Below are 20,876 nucleotides of genomic sequence, written 5' to 3'. Positions count from 1 at the left end.
CTTCTAAGTCCTCTTATTTCTGCCCTCAAAATATATGCCACCAAAATCCATTAGAAATGGCAAGGTCATGAGTTAGTATGGAAGGAGGCAAGAAATAAGGGGCAATGTCTTCAGGACTACAGTAAGGTTTCTGTCCTTTGGAGGTTGGTATAAAACACTTTTTGATTGCTCTTCTGATTGAAATTATCTTCTCATTCTTTCTTTTCTTACTAGAAGTTTTCCTCAATTCTGACTGATGCTTACTCTCACACTAGGGTTTTTCTCAGTCTAGCCCTGTTGGATTCCCAGCAAAACTGTGAAGGACTCAGATGAAGCATGCTCTAAATCAGGAATTACCATGAGCTTCCAACACATATGATCAATTTATAGGCTCCAAATTGGCAAAAATCACTGCATCTATTATGCAGATATATACGGTATTCAAGGGTGTCATTAATGATAAAGGTAGCCCTTTCAAATACAGGATTAATTTGAGCATTAGGACATATTACAGAGTGTCCATACAGCAGAATTATAACTTTTAAGGAACTTACACTTTCTCCTTCAGACTTGGAGCCTTGCTCCTGTAAAGACTTCTGGAGATCCTCAATCTGCTGCTGCAATTCTTGGATACGCTCTTTGCTCAGCCTATTTTAAGATGAATTATATGTGTTTATTTGTACTGAAAGTCAAAGTAGTTAAGATTTATAAAGGTGCATTTATGCAATTTAACTCATAATGTATGCATTTAATAGCAATGACACATGTTGAACAATCATCTTTGGCTAGGTATAATATATAGTATATAGGAAGCTACTTTGAAGGAAATATTTAATAAAAGAAGATGCTTTTATCCTGAAAGTATATATGCCCACATTTAAAAATTTAAGGTACTTTATGTGTCAGTGGTAAAAATTCAGTATTTCTACATTGTACTAACTAGAAAAAAAAATAAGAAAACCAGCTCAAGTTTCTTATGGTTGTATTTATAATGAATGAAAACTAGGTTTACTTTTCCTATTTCCAATTTCACAGTGTGTTAGGAGAAGAGGAAGGTCGCCATTTACCAGCAATTTTTTCATGACTTGCTTTTTAAATTAAAGAGATTGGTACCAGCAGTTAATGTAGATTTTTCAACTTGCCATGATCTCACTCCTTAAAACCCTGCTTAAGAGTCATCTTAGTTGGAAGTTACCAGCAAGAGAGAGTATCTGTCTAACTTTTTCTCTTCATATATATGTGTGAGTGTGTGTATATATACACATATATGGAAAAAGTCCAGCCGCTGTTAATATAATGAGAACAGTTTGAGTGACATCAATGTAATCTGGCAGCCAAGGAGAGTGGACTGGAATGCACACGCGTGCACAATGACTACTTCACTGTACTAGCTGGTAAAGGCAGTAGACATTGGTGAGTGAGCATGTGTACTGTGTGGTCATTGCATTCCAAATGACTGAGAAAGTACAGCAACGAATCTGCATCAAATTTTGCATTACACTTGAACATTCCTCAGCAGAAACTATTTGGATGATTCAGGAGGCTTTCAGGGACAATGCAATGGGTGCAGTGCAAACAGAAGTATACATAAATACTTCAAAGATGGTTAAGAAACTGCTGAAAGTGATCCACATTCTGGAAGGCCTGCAACAAGCAGAACACCCGAGAATGTTGAACATGTATGGACTGCAATCAATAAAGATTGGCTACTGACAGTGCAAGAACCAGAGGCTGATCTGGGGATTCCAAAAACTACTGTGTCTGAGATTTTGTCACAGGACCTTGGCATGAAATGTGTCATGGCAAATTCTTTCCACAGCTTCTGCTACCAGAGCAGAAGGGACATGGTGCTGAATAATCACTTGATTCAAACTGATATCAATGAACCAGATTTCCTCAAGAAGGTCATAACCAGAGGTGACTCATGGCTCTACAGCTATGATTTGGAAACGAAGGCCCAGCCATCCCAATGGAAGTCACCTGGTTCTCTACACCCAAAGAAGGAGAGGCAAAGTCGCAGCAAGACCAAGACCATGTTAACTGTGTTTTTTGATTGGGAGGGTGCTGGCCATCACAAGCACGCCCCTCCAGGCCAAACAATTAATGAGGAGTGCTGCACTCCAATGTTCTCTGTCAGTTGAGCAATGCAATATGATGAAAATGGCCACAGCTACGGGAAACTGGTGACTGGCAGCTTTATCACAACAACATTCCTGCTCATGCATCATGTCTCATGTAGTTTTTTTGCAAAACATCAAAACACCAAGGGGACTCAGCCCTTCTAGAGCCCAGATTTGGCACCTTGTGACTTCTGGCTTTTCCCAAAACTAAAATCACCTTTAAAAAGAACAGATTTCAGACCTGATCAATGAGATTCAGGAAAACATGACACAGCAGCTGATGGCAATTACAACAAAGGATTTTGCAGTGTGTTTGGAACAGTGAAAAAGACGCTGGGAGAATGTATGAGGTCCCAAGGTGCCTACTTTGAAGGGGCCTGAAGTGTCATTGTTCTACATACAATGTTTCTTGTATCTTGTAACTCCTTCAATAAATTCCTCTATTTTCATATTGCATGTCTGGATATTTTCTGGACACACCTTGTGTGTATGCACACATACACATATTATATATCTGTATATATGTAGTTATCACATAATAAAATAATTGTATTTTTAAATATCTGTCTTCTTATACTAACTCTCTAAAAGCAGAAACTTAGCATCTCCACTGTCAAATAATATTGAACTTTGTCAGACAGTCATATTTAATGGTTTCTTCACAAAACTAAAATATTATTCTTTGTTTAACCACAGCTGATGTAATGTATGCATACAAGTATGAGAGACAAGGTTCATGTGTCTATTGGATTCCTGGTGGTCTCTAAAATCTAATAAAATTTGGTCAAATAAATCAAAATCTCTTTAGTCCAAGTATGCTATTTATAAGGCAAAGGTCAGCACAGTGGTTATGAGCACAAGCTCAGGAATCAGATTGACAGAGTCAAATGTAGGAGCCAGAATTTACTAGCTGTGTAACTCTGGGCAAGTTACTTAACCTCCTTATACCTCAGCTTCCTTATCTATAAAAAAGTGATAATCATACTTATTACTTCACAGAATTATTATGAGGACTTAACTGAGTTAATACCAACATGTGCTTAGAAAAGTGCCTAGCATATAGTAACTACTATACAAATGTTACATTTGTTAATATTATAATTTTGAACACCTCTCATTGCTATCAGATAAATAACACCATTTGCTTTAAACACATTATCTGTAATCTTCAAAACCTGCAAATAGATATCACCTCAAATTTATAGCTGAGAATACTCAGTGTGGATTTAAGTAACTTGCTCAGAAGCAAACAGTTCAGTTTAAGAAGTGGGATTCAAATTTGACTCCATGATCTATGTCCCATCTATGCACCAGACTGCAATGGAAAGCCAGATTATCATTTATTCATTTGTTAAATTTTCTGTCAGTTGTGAGAACACACAAATAAAATTCAAGGATAAGCAACCTGGTTAACAAAGTCTGCTCAGAGTAATGGGTAGTGACAAACTAAAAACAACCATAAAAAATTAATCTTCTTCTAAAAATCCTAATTATGTTAACTATAATGATCTTTTCCACTTCTGTGAATCAAGATTTTGTGATTAGGTAATTAAATCACCATGATTTATTCATTATGAAGGAGTATGTCACCTTTGCTCAGTTTCCAATTCATTCATCTTACGATGCTTCTGGTCTAGCTGCTCTTGAAGTTCTTCAATACGTTGGTTCTCAGTACCTTCCTGCTGTAAGCGAAGCATCTTATTTTCATGTTGCAGTCGAATAAAACACCTCCCTGATAATGAAAAATAAAATGTTTTAAAATTTGTTAAGAGTTTTTACGTTCTTAACTTTCTAAAAAAGAGAATTCCTGTCCACTCAATAGCTGTCATTTAAAAATGTTACCAAAGCTTCTGGAAGTTTTTAAGAAAAATACTATGTATACTGTAAGGCTATGTCTCAAGAAACAAGTAGTAAAGTTTTTTAAGGTATAGTATACAATTATGCTACATATCGTTAAATGTTTTTTATGCAAATTCCTAAGAGGTGATATGAATTATCTTAATTCAATAATTTAGAAACTAATCACTAAAGCTAATACAGAGCATATCCATAAAACAAATAAAGGAAAGCAATATATTTAAAAAGTTAGTTGCCTACAATTTTTAAATATACTTTTATGATAATGGCTGTCATAGACTATCTCCAGACTTGTTTTGTTTTAGAAAAACATTTTACTAAAGGTTTTACATACACATTTTTTTAAATACAAATGATAGAAATGTTACTAATAAAAAGTAATGCTCGCCTACCTGCTGCCCTCTTAAATCCCATTGCTCAAAAGCAACTACTATCAGTCTCAATTTTTATTCCTCTGAATGCTAGCACCATAACTTTAAAAAATAGGCTCATATGGACATTTTAAAATGGTATTAGTATCACTAGATAGTAATAACTAAAAAATATAATTGATTTCAGTCCTGCATGTAAGAAGCACTACCTTAAACAAAACTGAATACAGTAAAAAAGCAACAACTTTGTAAACATTATGCTTAGTGAGAGAAGTCAGTCCCAAAAGGCCACATATTATAAGATTCCATGTCTATAAAATGTCCCTAACAGTCAAATCTATGGAGAGACAGAGTAGATAACTGGTTGCCTGGGGATGAACCTAGAGGGGAGGCAGGAGTGAGAAATGACTGCTAGTATGTACAGTGGACCTTTTGGTAGAATGAAAATTAGATAGCAATGATGGTTACCCAAATCATGACTATACTAAAAACTACCAATTCAGCCCTGGCTGGCATAGCTCAGTGGATTGAGTGTGGGCTGGGAACCAAAGTGTCCCAGGTTTGATTCCCAGACAGGGTACATTCCTGGGTTGCAGGCCATAACCCCCAGCAACCGCACATTGATGTTTCTCTCTCTCTCATTCTCTCTCTCTCCCCGCCTCCCTTCTCTCCCTAAAAATAAATAAATAAAAATCTTTAAAAACTACCAATTCTACATTTTTAAATAGGTGAATTATATCTCAATAAAGCCATTTAAATAAAGTGTGGAGTTAAAGTACTAAATAAAACTGTCACCACAGAAAGGAAAACTATAAAAATATCAGATTAGTCAAATGTCTATAAGTAAACATAGTAGTAAAATATAAAGATAAAAGATGGGTAAGAGGAACATCTAAAATTTGTATTTTATATAACTTTTGCTTAATCCTTCTACTATTATTGACAGCTCCTCTCCTTGTCTTTTTTTTACCATGTGGATTTGAATGCCACGTTCTTAAAAGGATTTTCCACTGAGCTTAAGAATAGATTAAAAAGTTCAACACAATATAAAAACTAGAATATGTCATTTCACCTAGTTTGTAAAATTTCATTTTTTATACATTTTAAAACTGCTATTGTAGCAATAACAATGTGACTTAGAAACTTAAAGGAGATGAGATAAAGTAATTTTGAGTACTGTGACTCATAAAATGGAAAGTTTTAAAGGCTAAGAAATTTATTAAAAAAGAAATCATATTTCTAATATTAAGTATGGATTATCAATAGAACCAAATTTACCTATATTCCACAGGCATAATCTCAGCAGCAAGATTTTCATAACTTTTTGTAGCAGATGCATCTAAACAACAATAGCAAAATAGATTAACATTTCAGTATCTTTACTATTAAAACTTTTTTTCTAAATCCAACAAAATTTACCTGTTTGGTTCAGGTGATCCTGTTGTACTTGTGAACACCGCAGTTCTTCATTTGTTTCTTTTAGAGCATCACGCTGTTCTATTAGTCTCTAAAAAGGATTGTTTATAGAAGTAAAATTTTTAATTCTGCCCATAGATGGTGTACTTTGTGTTTATAATAATTTATTTAATATGTTAATTTGATAATTGGCAATGTTTTAGTGCTGAGGGATAATTTTCTCCTGTATAAATCACATAAATAATGTAGTCTTTGTATAACACAATGCTTGTCATTTCCCCATTAAGCAACCTACCTTTGAACCAAATCACTGTAATCATGCAACAGAGTACAAATATACAACCGTGGAGTCATTTTTTTAAAAAGCATGGACTTGGAACACAAATTGATCATGGCCTGAATTCCATTTCACCCCTTCCTAGCTGTATTATCTTGGGCAAGTTATGAAATTATTTGGCTTTAGTATCCATATTATCAAAATAGGAATACTGACATATATAAACCCTTGCAAAGTGTTTTGAGCAACAAGTTAGGATTATACACAGAATATAGTCTTGTGTGTAAGAAAAGTTGGAATTTGTTACTTTTTACTACTAGGATGAAATTCTACTGAAAAAACTAATAATTAGCATCTCAAAAGTATAAATTTGTGTTTTAATATCCAAAAATCAATATAATTACTAACCACACTAAAAAATAACCACACTACTACAATAAAAGACAAAAACCACATATCATCTCAATGACCAGAAAAAGCATATGGCAAACTCTAACATCCTTCTATGATAAGAACATACAACAAACTAGGAATAAAAGAAACTTCCTCAACTTCATAAAGGGCATCTTTAAAAAACCCATAGCTAAAAATGTGCATAATGGTGAAAGAATGAATACCTTCTCCCTAATATCAGAGCCAAAAGAGTAGTATCCACTCTTGCCACTTGTATTCAATATAGCACTGGAGGTTTTAGCCAGGACAATTTGACAAGAAAAAGAAAAAGAAGGCATTTAGATTGCAAAGGAAGAAATGAAACTATTTCTCTTTGCAGATGTCCTGACCTTATGTATAGAAAATCCTAGTGAACCTACTAAAAACTATTAGAAATATTAAGAAAATTCAACATAGCTGCAAGACACAAGATCAATGTACAATAAGAAACTGTATTTCTATACATTAGCATTAAATATCAAAAAAACTGAGAAAATAACTTCATCTACAACAGTAACAAAAAGAATAAAACACTCAGAAACAGTTTTAAAAAGTGCAAATCTTGTACAGTGAAAACTACAAACATTGTTGAAAGAAGCTAAAAGCCAAATAAAGTGAATGTTACTTCACATTCAAGGATCAGAAACTTGATACAATTAAGATGACAATGTTTGCAAACTGATCTACAGGTTCAGGCAATCCCATCTTTTAACAACAAAGTTGGAAAACTCATGCTTGCCATTTCAAAACTTAGTATAAAGCTGAAGTTATAACAACAGTATGGTACTACCATAAAGCTAAACACACAATCAATTGCAAAGAATTCAAAGTCCAGAAATAAACTCTTACATTTATAGTCAATTTTTTATAAACAATTAATAGAATTTTTGTTGCAGTTTCAGGTTTGCCTAAAAATTTAAGCAGATAGTACAGAATTCCCATGTATTCCCTCATCTTTCCCCTATGCCAAGTATCTCTTATTTTTAACATCTTGTATTATTATAATTACTTATAAGAACTGATAAACCAATATTGACACACTATTACTAACTAATGGTCACAGTTTACATTAGGGTTCACTCTGCTTTACTTTTACAAGTTTTGACAAAATGTATCCATCATTACAGTCTCATGATTTTTAACATGAGTACCAAGACAATTCAATGGAGGAAAGAACAGTCTTGTGAGCAAATCATGATGGGACAATTGAATATCCACACATGAATGAAGTTAGATCCCTATCTCACACCATACAAAAATCAATTCAAAATTGATCATAGACTAAAGTATAAAACATAAAACTATAAAACTAAAAGGATATAAATCTTTATATCCTTAAGTTACTCCAATGGTTTCCAATGGTAACTTATGGTTTCATAGAAACATTACCAAAAAAAAAAGTATAAACAACAAGAAAAAAAATAGATAACTGTGACTAGATTGAATGAAAAATTATTCTGTAAACAATACCATCAAGAAAGTAAGATAATCCACAGATGGGAAGAAAAATATTTGCAAATCATGTATCTAATGAGGAACATGTATCCAGAATATATAAAGAACTTTAAAAATCAATAATATAAAAGCAAGTAATGTAAACAAAACATAGGCAAAAAATATGAAGGAACATTTCTCCAAGAAAAATATACAAACTGCCAATAAGTACATGAAAAGATGAACAACAGCATTAGTCGTTAGGGAAATACATATCAAAACCACAATGGCATGTCACTTTCTTTATACCCATGAGGATAATTACAATTAGAAAGTAGTAAGTATGTCCAAGGATGTGTAGAAATTGGAACCTTCAAAAATTCCTGGTGAGAGTAAAAAATGGTTTATCCACTTTAGAAAATAGTCTAGTAGTCCTTTAAAAGGTTAAATGTAGTTATCATGTGATCAAGCAAAGCTATACCATTTCTAGGGATATGCTCAAAAAATGAAAACATGTCCAAATAACAAAACTTGTATATAAATGTTCATGGCCACATTATCTGTTTAATAACCAAAAAGTGGAAATAGACCAAATGTCCATAAACTGTTGAACAGATAAAGTGTGTTATATCTATACAACAGAGTATCATTCAGCAGTAAAAATGAAGCACTGACACATTCTACCGATGGATGTACCTTGAAAGTATTATGCTAAATTAAGGAATCCAGTCAGAAAACCCCATTTTCTGGGTAGACTAAGCAAAACTGCAGAGACAGCATATTACTGGTTGTAAAGACTTTGGGGAGGGGCACCAGAAGGCAGAGTAACCACTAATGGGCCTAGGAGCTCTTTTTTGAGTGATGTCACTGTTCTACAATTTGTGGTGATGGTTGCACAACTCCGTGAATATACTAAAAACCACTGAACTGTGTACTTTATGTAGGCAAAATTTATAGTATATAAATTATATCTTAAGATGCTAAAAATAGCATGTAAGGTCCTCATTCTTAAGGAGTTCACAGTATAGAGCTGAAAAACATTGGACCAAGACATATGACCTCGGCTTTGTTATTGATCTTCCCTTGTGAAGGAATTATCAACACTGCATAAAGAATTTTTATGAAACTTTCTTTTACACCAACAATTTCTGTTTGAAGAAAGAAAGAACTGGTTGACATCTTTTCTACTCTTAGAATAGTAAGGACTGTATAAAAATCCAAAAGCAGACAGACATATTATCAATTATATTGAAGTTTACCTCTTTTTCCTTAAGTAAAGCTTCATGCTTTTCTTCAAGCCGCTTCATTTCAAATGCTAGTGTGTCAGCCCGTTTGGATTCAGAGGAAAGTTTACTGTGTAGATCCTGAACCTTTTGTCAGAAACAAAAGTAAAACACAAGACTATTTGATACTGATAGTTCAATTTCAGAGCTCAATAAATGAGAAACTGATTGTAAATAAAATTATGGTAAGACTATAGTCTAATTCTAAATATTTGTGGAAATAGCATGTTGATGAGAAGGGTTAACTTAAATTTTAAAATACCCAAGTAACAATTTAGGCAAAAAAAAACCACAATCAGCATAATACTGTTTCTACAGGTTGTTTGATAAATGATAAAACATAATATTTTACCTTATAGTTCCATTACCTAGGCTTTTATCACTGGTTACCAGAAATCTTAATAGTCAAAAAGCTATCCAAAAAATATATAAGCCCAGAGCCAATAAAAATGTAAAACACCTAGGTAACTCAAACTCAGTTATCAACCCCTGAATTAAAATTATACAGAGGAGAAATTTACCCTAAGTTCATAGGTGACTATAAGCAATGTTCCTTCATGTCTATGCCATTCTTTTTTTTTATTGTTCAGCCTTTATTTTTTAATATATTTTATTATGCTATTACAGTTGTCCCATTACCCTCCCTTCATTCCCCTCCACCCTGCACACTCTCCCCCACCCACATTCCCCCCTTTAGTTCATGTCCATGTGTCATAAGTTCTTTAACTTCTACATTTCCCATATTATTCTTGCCCTTCCCCTGTCTATTTTCTACCTACCATCTATGCTACTTATTCTCTGTGCCTTTTCCCCCTCTCTCCTCCTCCTACTCCCCTGTTGCTAACCCTCCATGTGATCTCCATTTCTGTGTTTCTGTTTCTGTTCTAGTTGTTTGCTTAATTTGTTTTTGTTTTAGGTGTGGTTGTTAATAATTGTGAGTTTGCTGTGCTTTTACTATACATGTTTTTTATCTTCTTTTCTTAGGTAAGTCCCTTTAACATTTCATAAAATAAGGGCTTGGTGATGATGAACCCCTTTAACTTGACCTTATCTGAGAAGCACTTGATCTGCCCTTCCATTCTAAATGAAAACTTTGCTGGATAGAGCAACCTGGGATATAGGTCCTTGCCTTTCATGACTTGGAATACTTCTTTCTAGCCCCTTCTTTCCTGCAAGGTCTCTTTTGAGAAATCAGCTGGCAGTCTGATGGGAACTCCTTTGAGGGTTTCTGTCTCCTTATCTCTTGCTGCTTCTAGGATTCTCTCCTTCATTTTTACCTTGGCTAATGTAATTATGATGTGCCTTGCTGTGTGCTTCCTTGGGTCCAACTTCTTTGGGACTCTCTAAGCTTCCTGGACTTCCTGGAAGTCTATTTCCTTTGCCAGAATGGGGAAGTTCTCCTTTATTATTTGTTTAAGTAAATTTTCAATTTATTGCTTTTCCTCTTCTCTTTCTGGTACCCCTATAATTCAGATGTTGGAACATTTAGAGATGTCCTGGAGGTTCCTAAGCCTCTCCTCATTTTTTTGAATTCCTATTTCTTCATTCTTTTCTGATTGTATGCTGTTTTCTTCCTTTTGGTCCACTCCATTGATGTGAGACCCAGCTTTCTTTCCATCACTATTGGTTCCCTGTTCATTTTTCTTCATTTCACTTATTGTAGCCTCACTTTTTTTCATCTAATTCACGACCAAAGGCAACCAATTCTGTGAGCATCCTGATCAACAGTGTTTTGAACTGTGCATCTATTAGGTTGGCTATCTCTTGGTGGCTTAAAAAGATCAGTTCTGGGCTTTCATTTCTTCTTCTGTTTGAGCCATCTTTTTTTTTTAGGGGGGTCTGGTTGTGTCTGTTACGTAGAAGGGAGGAGCCTTAGGTGTTCCTCATGGTGGGGCACCCCAGTCACTGGGTTTTGATGCTGTATGTGGGGGTGGGGTCTAAGAGGGAACAATGGCACTTGCTCCACTCTCTGTGGACTTCAGTCCCTTCCGCCGCTTCCCCCAAGCAAACTGTACCTTTCTTGTGCTGATTCCTGTGTGGATGGGCTTATGCACCCCGTGGGTCTTTCCAACAACCTCTCCTGTGAGGCTGGAGTCTCTCCCTGCGCCTCAACCCCCACAGGTGTTTTCAATCAGTGCCCTGAGGCTCTATTTCCCAGCGCTGGGATCCTGGGTTGCACACAGTGCCTTGCTTCACAATCGCCACCTCACTGGGTCTGCCAGTTGCCACCCCTCAGCCGGGGTTTGCCAGCTGCTGCCTGCACACCCAGGGTCTGCCTGCTGTGGTCTTACTCACCTGGTCCCAACACTCTTTGTTCCGCAGAACCCTGTCCGCCCAGCTGCCCGACTCCACCCCTCCTACTGGTCTGGATGAATGTGTCTATTTTAACTCCTTGGTTGTCTGACTTCCATACAGTTCAATTTTCTGTCAGTTCTGGTTGTTATTCTGTTTCTAAATTGTTGTTGTCCCTATCTTGGTTGTACGGGGAGGCACAGTGTGTCTACCTATGCCTTCATCTTTGCCGGAAGTGTCTATGCCATTCTCAAAGCATCAAATGGAATAACAAAGCTGAGGTAATTTTATTTTAATAATTTAAAAAATTAAGATATTTTCTTACCTGTCTCTTGTATGTTTCTAACTGTGTACGTGCTGCATTTGCCTTCTTTAATTCTTCTTGTAAGCTGACTGTATTATGCATATACATCATATTTGTTTCCTGTAAAGTTTTCACTTGCTTGCGCAGGTCACTCAGATCTTGTAGCTTCTGACGATATATCTCAACTGTTGACTCCAGTTTATTTGCTTTGTCAGAGGTAGCTCTATAATAATAAAGACTAAGCATTACTGTGTAAAAACCAATAAATGCACATAATTTTCTTCTGGCTGTAAAATGAGTCCTCCAAATAAACTCTCAATTGGCAGGAAAAAAGAAAACAAAAAAAAAAAACGAATAAGAAATAGAGAAATAATAAATTCTGTCAGAACTTTGGAACCAGACTCAGGCCTAGAACTGTCTATAGTTCAGCCTTTTTGCTACAAAGGCATTTTTAAAAATGCTTCAAATTTGACACACTAAATGATCAAACTGTTTCAAGTATTAGCACAATGTATAAAAAAAGGAATGGTTTTGTACGTATAACTGAACAATTCTGAGCTACTTTGTAGATTATAAGCCAATTGTGCTTTGTGCATAAATAACATTTAGTGCGGTTTTATTTTCAGTTTCTGATACTCTTATAAAGTTGATACAACTCATATCATTTGTCTGGTAAAGCACTTCCCTTTAGAGTTGTGCTTACTTGACCAACGGGGCTAGAGTAGAAATAAATTATAAAAAAATTAAAAAATGTGAAGTCACTCTCACATACAGGTTCAAATTAACAATTACAAAGATTTTGTTTCAAATGGACATTAAAAACTGTGCAACAAAATGGCTAATTAAGAAAATTTAACAGAAAATATAAAAAGCATATGGATAGTCTATTTGCTTGAGCAACATTTCATAAGCAAAAACTAAATATAAATTTTATATTGTCAAAACAATAAGAGAGCCCTGGCTGGCGTAGCTCAGTGGATTGAGCGCAGGCTGGGAACTAAAGTGTCCCAGGTTCGATTCCCAGCCAGGGTACATTCCTGGGTTGCAGGCCAGAACCCCCAACAACCGCACATTGATGTTTCTCTCTCTCTCTCTCTCTCTCTCTCTCTCTCGCTCCCTTCCCTCTCTAAAAATAAATAAATAAAATCTTTAAAAAAAAACAAAAAACAATAAGAGAACCCTGAGTGGCCCCTGAAATAAATGTTAGCACTTTTCTTCATATTTATCTACCAAATGCCAAAATATGGATTGTGAGAGTGCATTTCCTTACACAAAAACTTCACAGAGTCAACTAATGAGTAATAATAGAGGTAAAGCTAAATATATCTAAAAGTAACTCAGCTTACAGAATTTTAAGAAAGGTTATCATTTGATGCTTATAGGTTCTAATATGAAATTGTCCTTAGAAGAACTGAATATTCACTGTAGCCCTGGCTAGTATGGCTCAGTGGACTGAGCACCCGCCTGTGAACCAAAAGGTTGGCAGTTTGATTCCCAGTCAGGGCACATGTCTGGGCTGTGAGCTAGGTCCCCAGTTGAGGGTGTGCAAGAGGCAACCAATTGATGTTTCTCCCACACGTGGATGTTTCTCTCATTCTCTTTCTCCCTCCCCTTCCCTCTCTCTCTGAAAATAAATAAAATTTTTAAAAAATAAACTAAAAAAAAGAATATTATCCTTAAATTGCAATTATTGTCAACAAGTATTAAAGAAGTAAAGACTAGGAGCCTGGATAAAAACTGATCAATACTCAATACACAGAAATAACTCAAATAATCCCTGATTAAAATATGGAATACTGAAATGACTAAATAACTTACAAGCGACATAATTATGTTTAGACATGCCATACCTAAGAACATCGATTTCATCTTTCAGGGCTCTTGTTTCCTCAGCAAGGCTAGTCAATTCATCATTCCTATGCTGAAATTCAATTAGTTGCTTTTCAAGTTCTTCACAGTGAACACGGTAATCATCTTTTGCAGCTTCAAGCCTGGCATAAAAAAAAAAACAGAACAGCTATTCATAATGTAATTTCCATCATTTTCTTCATTACTGAGACATAAACTTAGCAGAACTAGTTCTGTATTTTTTTTTAAATCCCACATTCAAAGAAGAAAGACTAAAGAAATAAGATACTTTGGGATTCTTTGCAAATAAGACTTGAAAAGTAATGTTCTGAATTTTCATTTTCACTTCTGAAATGTTGTGCTTTGTTATCTCTAGTTCAAATAGGAAGTCAATTTCAAAAGATGAAGAGAAATACATAGACATACTTAAAATTATTCAAAAATATACATGGCATGTAAAGTGTCAAAATATTAACTCTAAGTCGACTGGGATAAATTATTTAAGAATACTTCAAGGCCTACTATTATAACAGAGATGAAAGGAACAATTCAGTGATTAAAATCAAATATTAAAATATTCCTTGAGCAACTCCAAAAAATACAAGGAAAAAAGAAGATGGAACAAAAGAATAGATATGGCAAATGAAAAACAGCATATTGACAGACCTAAAGTCAACAATATCAAAAATTGAGATGAAGCAAAAGGACTAAATGCATTAATTAAAAGGGCACAGAGTTTCAGGCTGGATAAAAAAGGCAATGCTCACATATATCCTAACTACCAGAATACTTTAAATATAAAGACACAGATAGATTAAATGGAAAACGGTGAAAAATGCCATGCAAAAAACAAGCAGAGAAAGCTGTGGTGGTCATGTTAACCTAGAAAAATAAGTTTTAAGACAAAGAGATTATAATAATAAAAGGTTTAATTCATTAGACAGGCATACCATAAAAGTATATATATACCAAAAATAGAGTTTGAAAATATATGAAGCAAAATTGATATAATCAAAGGTAGAAATCCACTAATCCATAATCATTGTTGAAAATTTTAACACCAGTCTCCCAATAAATGACAGAACTAAACAAAATATCAGTAAAAAATATATGAGATCAGAATAATAATAAGCTTGATTAATTGACATTTATAGAACATGTCAGTCAAAAACTGACCACAATAAAACAAATGATGAACAATACAAAAAAATAAAAGAATTAGAAAATTAAAATTTCAGGTAGTATGTTCTCTAACCATAAGAAAATTAAATTAGAAATCAGGCACAATAAGAAACCTAGAAAACCCTTAAATACTGGGAAATCAAACAATACATTTTAAATAAACTGAGTAAAGGAAGAAATCACAAGAAAAATTAGAAAAGAATTCAGATTGAATAATAACAAAAAATATAACTGATCAAGTTTTGGAGACACGGCTAAACCAGTGCTTAGAGGAAAATTTACAGTTTTAAAGGCTTATATCAGAAATAAAGAAAAACCATTTTTGAAATTTTTAATCATTTTTTTTTACTGTTGTTCAAATACCCGTCTCCATTTTCTCACCACCACTCTCCCCTGCCCCCACATCCCATTCTCAAATAAAGAAAAAACTAAAAACCAAAATTTAAAATCTATAATTCAATCTTAAGAGGCTAGGAAAAGGAGAACAAATTAAATTCAAAATAAGTAAAAGGAAAGAAATAAAGAACAGAGATGTAAAACTGACAATATGAAAAGCAACTTTTCAGAATAATTTTTTAAGTTATATTTATAATAACATCAAAAATGTAAAATACGCCCTGGCTGGCGTGGCTCAGTGGATTGAGCGTGGGCTGTGAACCAAGGCATCGCGGGTTCGATTCCCAGTCAGGGCACGTGCCTGGGTTGCAGGCCACGGCCCCCAGCAACCGCACATTGATGTTTCTCTCTCTCTCCCTTCCCTCTCTAAAAATAAGTAAATAAAATCTTTTTAAAAATGTAAAATACTTGAGGATAAAGTTAAGACATACAAGACTTGTATTCTGGAAACAACACAACATTGCTAAAGGAAAGGAAAGAAATAAATGAAGATGCCATATTCAGATAGAAATTCTTAATACAGTTATCAATTATATACAGTCCAAATCACAATCACAAAGGGTTTTTTTTTTTACAAAAATTGTCCAGCTGATTCTCAATTTTATGTGAAAATGCAAAAGACTTGGAATAGCCAAAACAAATTTTGAAAAGAACCAAGTTGGAATGCTTACACTACATGATTTTAAACAACTTACTCTAGTGCTACCATAATAAAAACTGGGTCTTATAGACATAAAGAAAGGCAAACTCATAAATTAAAAAGAACTTGAATCCACAAAATGACCCAAATTTTATTCTTAGATCATTTTTCACAAAGGTGCCAAAGTATTTGAGTAAGTAAAATAAACATTTTTTTTCTATTAATGACATGGAATAAGTATAAGTAGATACTCATATGAACAATCAAAATAAAAGTAAAGTTTGCACCTCCACACCTCACACTAGTTTCAAAAATCAATTCAAGATGGACCATAGACCTACATGTAAAAGATAAAAACTACGAAGGTTCTAGAAGAAAATACTAAATACTATCTTCATGACATGGGAGTAGACAAAGATTTCTTGGACAGTACACAAAAAGCAATAATCTTAAAAACACTGATAAATCAGACTTATTCTAAGTTAAGGACCTTTAAAGACACCATTAAAAAATAAAAAGGCAAGCCACAGAGTGGGTGACATATTACTACATATATATCCAACAAAGGATTTATATCCAGAAAATATATTTTTAAAACTCCCCAAAATAATAAGACAAACAACCCAATTTAAAAATAGGCCTACAATGTGAAGAGACAATTCACAAAGTATGATATAAGCACATGAAAGTGTCAATAAACACATGAAAAGAGGCTTACCACATTATCAGTTTTTAGGAAAATGCACATTATAACCACAATTAGAATCCATAACACATCCCCTGGAATATCTAAAATTAAGACTGGTAAAACCAAATTATGTTATATAGGCACAGCAACTATGGCGACAGGCAGCAAACACAGCCAGTGCAAATGTTAAATGGTATGACTACTTTGGAAAATCTTTTCCATACTAAAATCTTTGCAGTATCTTCTGAAACCAAACACAGACCTACTGTGCAACTCAGCAATATCACTTATACGCCAATAAGAAATGAAAACATGTTTACAAAAAGTTTTATATTCCAATGTTCATACCAGCTTTATTTATATTAGCCAAAATCAGAAAATTCAAATGCCCATCTAAAGAAAAACGGATGAACAAAATGTGACATAATGTGGAATAATTTTATAATAGAATAATACTCAGCAATAAAAAAAAAGATGATTTACTGATACATTAAACAACATGGTAAATCTCACAAGCATTCTGGACATAATAAATCAGTCACCAAAGAGTTAACACTAAATGATTCAATTTATACGGAGAGTTCTAGATGAGTGAAAAATCTATGGTGAAACATAATCAGAGGAATAATTAAATTCTGGGAGGTAGGAACTGACTGGGAAGAAGCATAAGGAAACTTTCTGTAGTGACAGAAATGATCTATCCAATGATAAAAGTATGAGTTACACAAAAGTCCATATTTGTTAAAACATGCCAAACTGTACTCAATATTTATTCATTTCACAATATGTAAATGCTATCTAAAAAAACCCTGTAAACCTACTGAAGTCTATTATTTACTTGCTTTTTACAGAGGTATTAGCAATTCTTAAATTGCTTTGTGTGTGTTGGGGTTGAGTAAATACACTGAGGAAAATATAAGCCAGTTTTCTCACTGTTGGAGAAGAAAGTTACCATATCAAAATGGAGATTAGAATGAACCTTGAAGTCACTAGTCTAAAATAAAAGAGGTCAATATAAACTCATTTTTCATAATTGTAGACATAAAAATAAATGCAGATATGTATAAACACAGGTGTGGGAACATAGGCAAGTATGAACCTGTGCAAGTATATCTCCTAGCTCTGTACACCCAGGTGGCCTAGAAGCAGTGACAGAAAAATTTATCTGGAGCATATATCTTTGTTTCTAAATAAAATTCTCCACTAAAAGGAATCAGAGCTCCTCAGAGAAATGGCAGATTCCAGAGCTGGGAAAGGGAGAGGAGAAAATGAGTCTGGAGCATTCACTGTACCAGAAATGAAGAAAATAGTCAAAGGATAGTGACATATTGAAAGGACACAGGATAATCAAATCTGGAACAATTTGAGCATTAAAATAAACGATGACAGAAATGGACTTATAGTATATTGACTAAGAATCCATACTAAATGCAATACAATCCTGAATTAGATTCATAATCAGGAAAAAAATAACTATAAAGGACATTGAGGAAAATGACAGAATGTGAATATGAACTGTAGATTAGATGATGATACTGTATCATTGAAAGTTTTCTTAATTTTGATCACTATGCTGTCACTGATAAGAAAATGTCCTTATTCTTAGGAAACACATACCAAAGCACAAAGAAATAAAGGGGCATATCTCTAACTTTTTCTCAAACGGTTCAGAAAAAAAAAATATCTTTATCTATGTAAACATAGAGATACTGCTAAATAAATGGAGAAAAAAACTGTAAAACGACTGAATCTGAGTGAAAAGTATAAACAAGTTCCTTTTACTATTCTTGCAACTTTTTTGTAAGTTTGAAGTTATATCCAAACAAAGCAATAAAAAGAATACATATACTACTAGAATGCCTGCTCTCGAGGCCATACAGTGCAAGGCTCAGTGCTAGGCACACGAGAGACCATCAATGATTACTAAAAGTAAAATGTATACTTTTTTTAAAGAAGAAATGTAAAAGTAAAATGAAAAGCATCTCTTTAGTATCAGATTTACAATTTTTCCCACTTATTGTCAAGTTTCCCCTACTATGTAAGAAACTCCCCATTATCCCTAGACTTCACCAAGCACTCGGATAAACTCCTAATGCACTTGTCCATGCCTTCATTTGGCGTTTATCACGTGCCATTTTGAATTGTTTGTTCTTATGTATGTATCCCACTTGCCTAACTAGATTATAAACCCTGTGAGGGCAGGAATCACTCACACCAGTTGGTATTTTCAGTAGCTTAATTAGTGTCCTAAACATGCTTTATAATACAATTAGTTGTTAATTGTTTAGCTATCAGTTTAACAGAACTCTATAGAATGATTTCTACTAAAGATATTACCTGAAATTTTCTTCCTGTAATTGCTCTAGTTGTAACTGTGCATGAAAAAACTTCTTTGCAACCATTGTATTTGGATCATCAAAAGATCCATCCAACTGGTCAAGTTTTTCATTCATCATCTCATTCTCAGAAACCAGTGAATTCTTTTCATCTTGAAGTGCAGTCACCTGAAAAACAAATACACAAATGTAGACATTAACAGCAAAATAGCATGGAATCCAGAGTTCTGGATCCTAATTCTGACTAACCCATTAAATTAACTTGATCAAGATAATTTCTAAGGATCCTTCCAACTCTGGAATTCTGAGTCTAGGAGGTTCCAGTAAAACAGAAGAAATTAGATTAATTTGATTAATATAGAGAAAACAGACTTTATATATATAAGGATATCATCTTCAAAATGTTATGCTTACTTTGGTTCTGAAAAGAAAATGTTTCTAAGTCTATAAAATTTGAGGTACCAATGAACTTCAAAAATTAACTGTTCCCATTTTAGTTACAAATTTATTTGAAAGGAGGCTGTTACCTAATAAACCAAAATACATACACAAATGCATGAAGTTATCATTTTAGTTTCATATTAGAAAATTATTAGTACATTAAGTCTTCAGAGGACAAGTATATTATTTAGTTAACTAATAACAAAAAGCTGAATTGAATTTATTTGTACATTGAGACTGCTCTCTCATGATTTACAATGGACATGTAACTTTACAATCACATCAATATCAGTACCTGATTTTTTTTATTTTACTTACATATTTATGTAACAAGCATAATTTGCTCTCTGGATTCTATTTCTTTTCCATTTAAAAACATCTTTAAAAAAGTACACTAAGGCCATGATGTTTCATAAGACCAGAGGTTTACATATGATTTTATTAAGATTAGTTAAGAAAAAAACTTGACCTATCATGATTTCCAACATATTGATAAAGTTTGGTATTCATATTTTTAATAGGTATAATTAATTTAATCCATTTATGTAAATAAAACTATACACACACACACACACACTGAGCTAGTAACAGGAAATTAATATCCTTAATTTTGCCTTAAATACACTGCAGGCAAGTTACAGACATTGTCCTCCAGAAGAGAAACACAAAAAAAGTCTGGGAAACTGTCCACAGGCAGACTATAGAAGAAAACAATTCTTTTCCTAAATCCAATGCATGTATTCATCTTTGTCATATTTAGTGACTATTACCTCTCATGTACAATCCTAAGTGAGTGAGATACGTAAGATCTTTAAAGTAGAAATGTGAACAAAAAAATTCCATGATACATAATAATATGCTATATGTGTTTGAAGACTTATTACATAACTTCCATATCTGCATTTTCATATAACAATAGCAATGATGACATACAAACACACACACACAGTACTATGAGTGCTATATACCAGGCCCTGTTCTAGGTGCTTTTTATTAATTAATTTAATCCTTATAATCACTCTGAGAGATATACACTATTATTACATGGTTTCTCAGGAGATAACTGAAGTATACAGAAATTAAGTAATTTGCCTGAGAGGGTATCACCAGCTAGTAACATGGCCAGGTTCCGAATACAAGTGGCCTGGTTTGAAAATCTACCTCTTTACCCATTAACTATTTTCTCTCATGCCAAGTTTACTCTGCTAACATGTATATACAGATGAACACAAGAATTATATATACATGTGTTCATATACACATACATGCTAGCAAAAGAAAATTGGCACCTACATGTATTGGGGGTCAAGCACTTCCAAGTACCTAATTAACCACCTCACTTAATATTCACACCTTATTAAGTAGATATTTTAATTTCCTTTTTATGAAAGAAAAAAACTAATGCCTCATCTAAGTACTGTAGTTGAAATTCTATAATTAGAATGACATTTTTAAAGAAGTAGTTCAGCCAGCAATTTTCAACTCTAAGAGAAAAATAATTATGAAATTCATGCCTGAATATTCAAACCTATAATACATTCTTTTAATGGGCCCTCTATGAAATGAAACCCAACCTCCAA

At 33.7% G+C, this 20,876-nt stretch overlaps 1 protein-coding gene across 1 annotated transcript in view; it reads right to left on the bottom strand.

The window, feature by feature from the left end:
* The window catches only part of HOOK1 (hook microtubule tethering protein 1), a 59,399-nt gene that overhangs the window by 14,706 nt on the left and 23,817 nt on the right, over window positions 1-20,876 (bottom strand). The window contains exons 9-16 of the mRNA XM_028511686.2: window positions 18,857-19,023; window positions 13,616-13,756; window positions 11,787-11,988; window positions 9,146-9,256; window positions 5,747-5,834; window positions 5,606-5,666; window positions 3,690-3,827; window positions 534-627 (exon numbers count right to left, since the gene is read on the bottom strand). Of these exons, the coding sequence (XP_028367487.1) occupies window positions 534-627; window positions 3,690-3,827; window positions 5,606-5,666; window positions 5,747-5,834; window positions 9,146-9,256; window positions 11,787-11,988; window positions 13,616-13,756; window positions 18,857-19,023 (1,002 nt within the window). The remainder of the gene's footprint in view (window positions 1-533; window positions 628-3,689; window positions 3,828-5,605; window positions 5,667-5,746; window positions 5,835-9,145; window positions 9,257-11,786; window positions 11,989-13,615; window positions 13,757-18,856; window positions 19,024-20,876) is intronic.

The sequence above is a fragment of the Phyllostomus discolor genome, chromosome 5 (genome assembly GCF_004126475.2).
Source record: "Phyllostomus discolor isolate MPI-MPIP mPhyDis1 chromosome 5, mPhyDis1.pri.v3, whole genome shotgun sequence".
Taxonomy (NCBI): Eukaryota; Metazoa; Chordata; class Mammalia; order Chiroptera; family Phyllostomidae; genus Phyllostomus; species Phyllostomus discolor.
The sequence above is the reverse complement of the archived record's forward strand: the minus strand, read 5'-3'. Positions and strand labels throughout refer to the sequence as shown.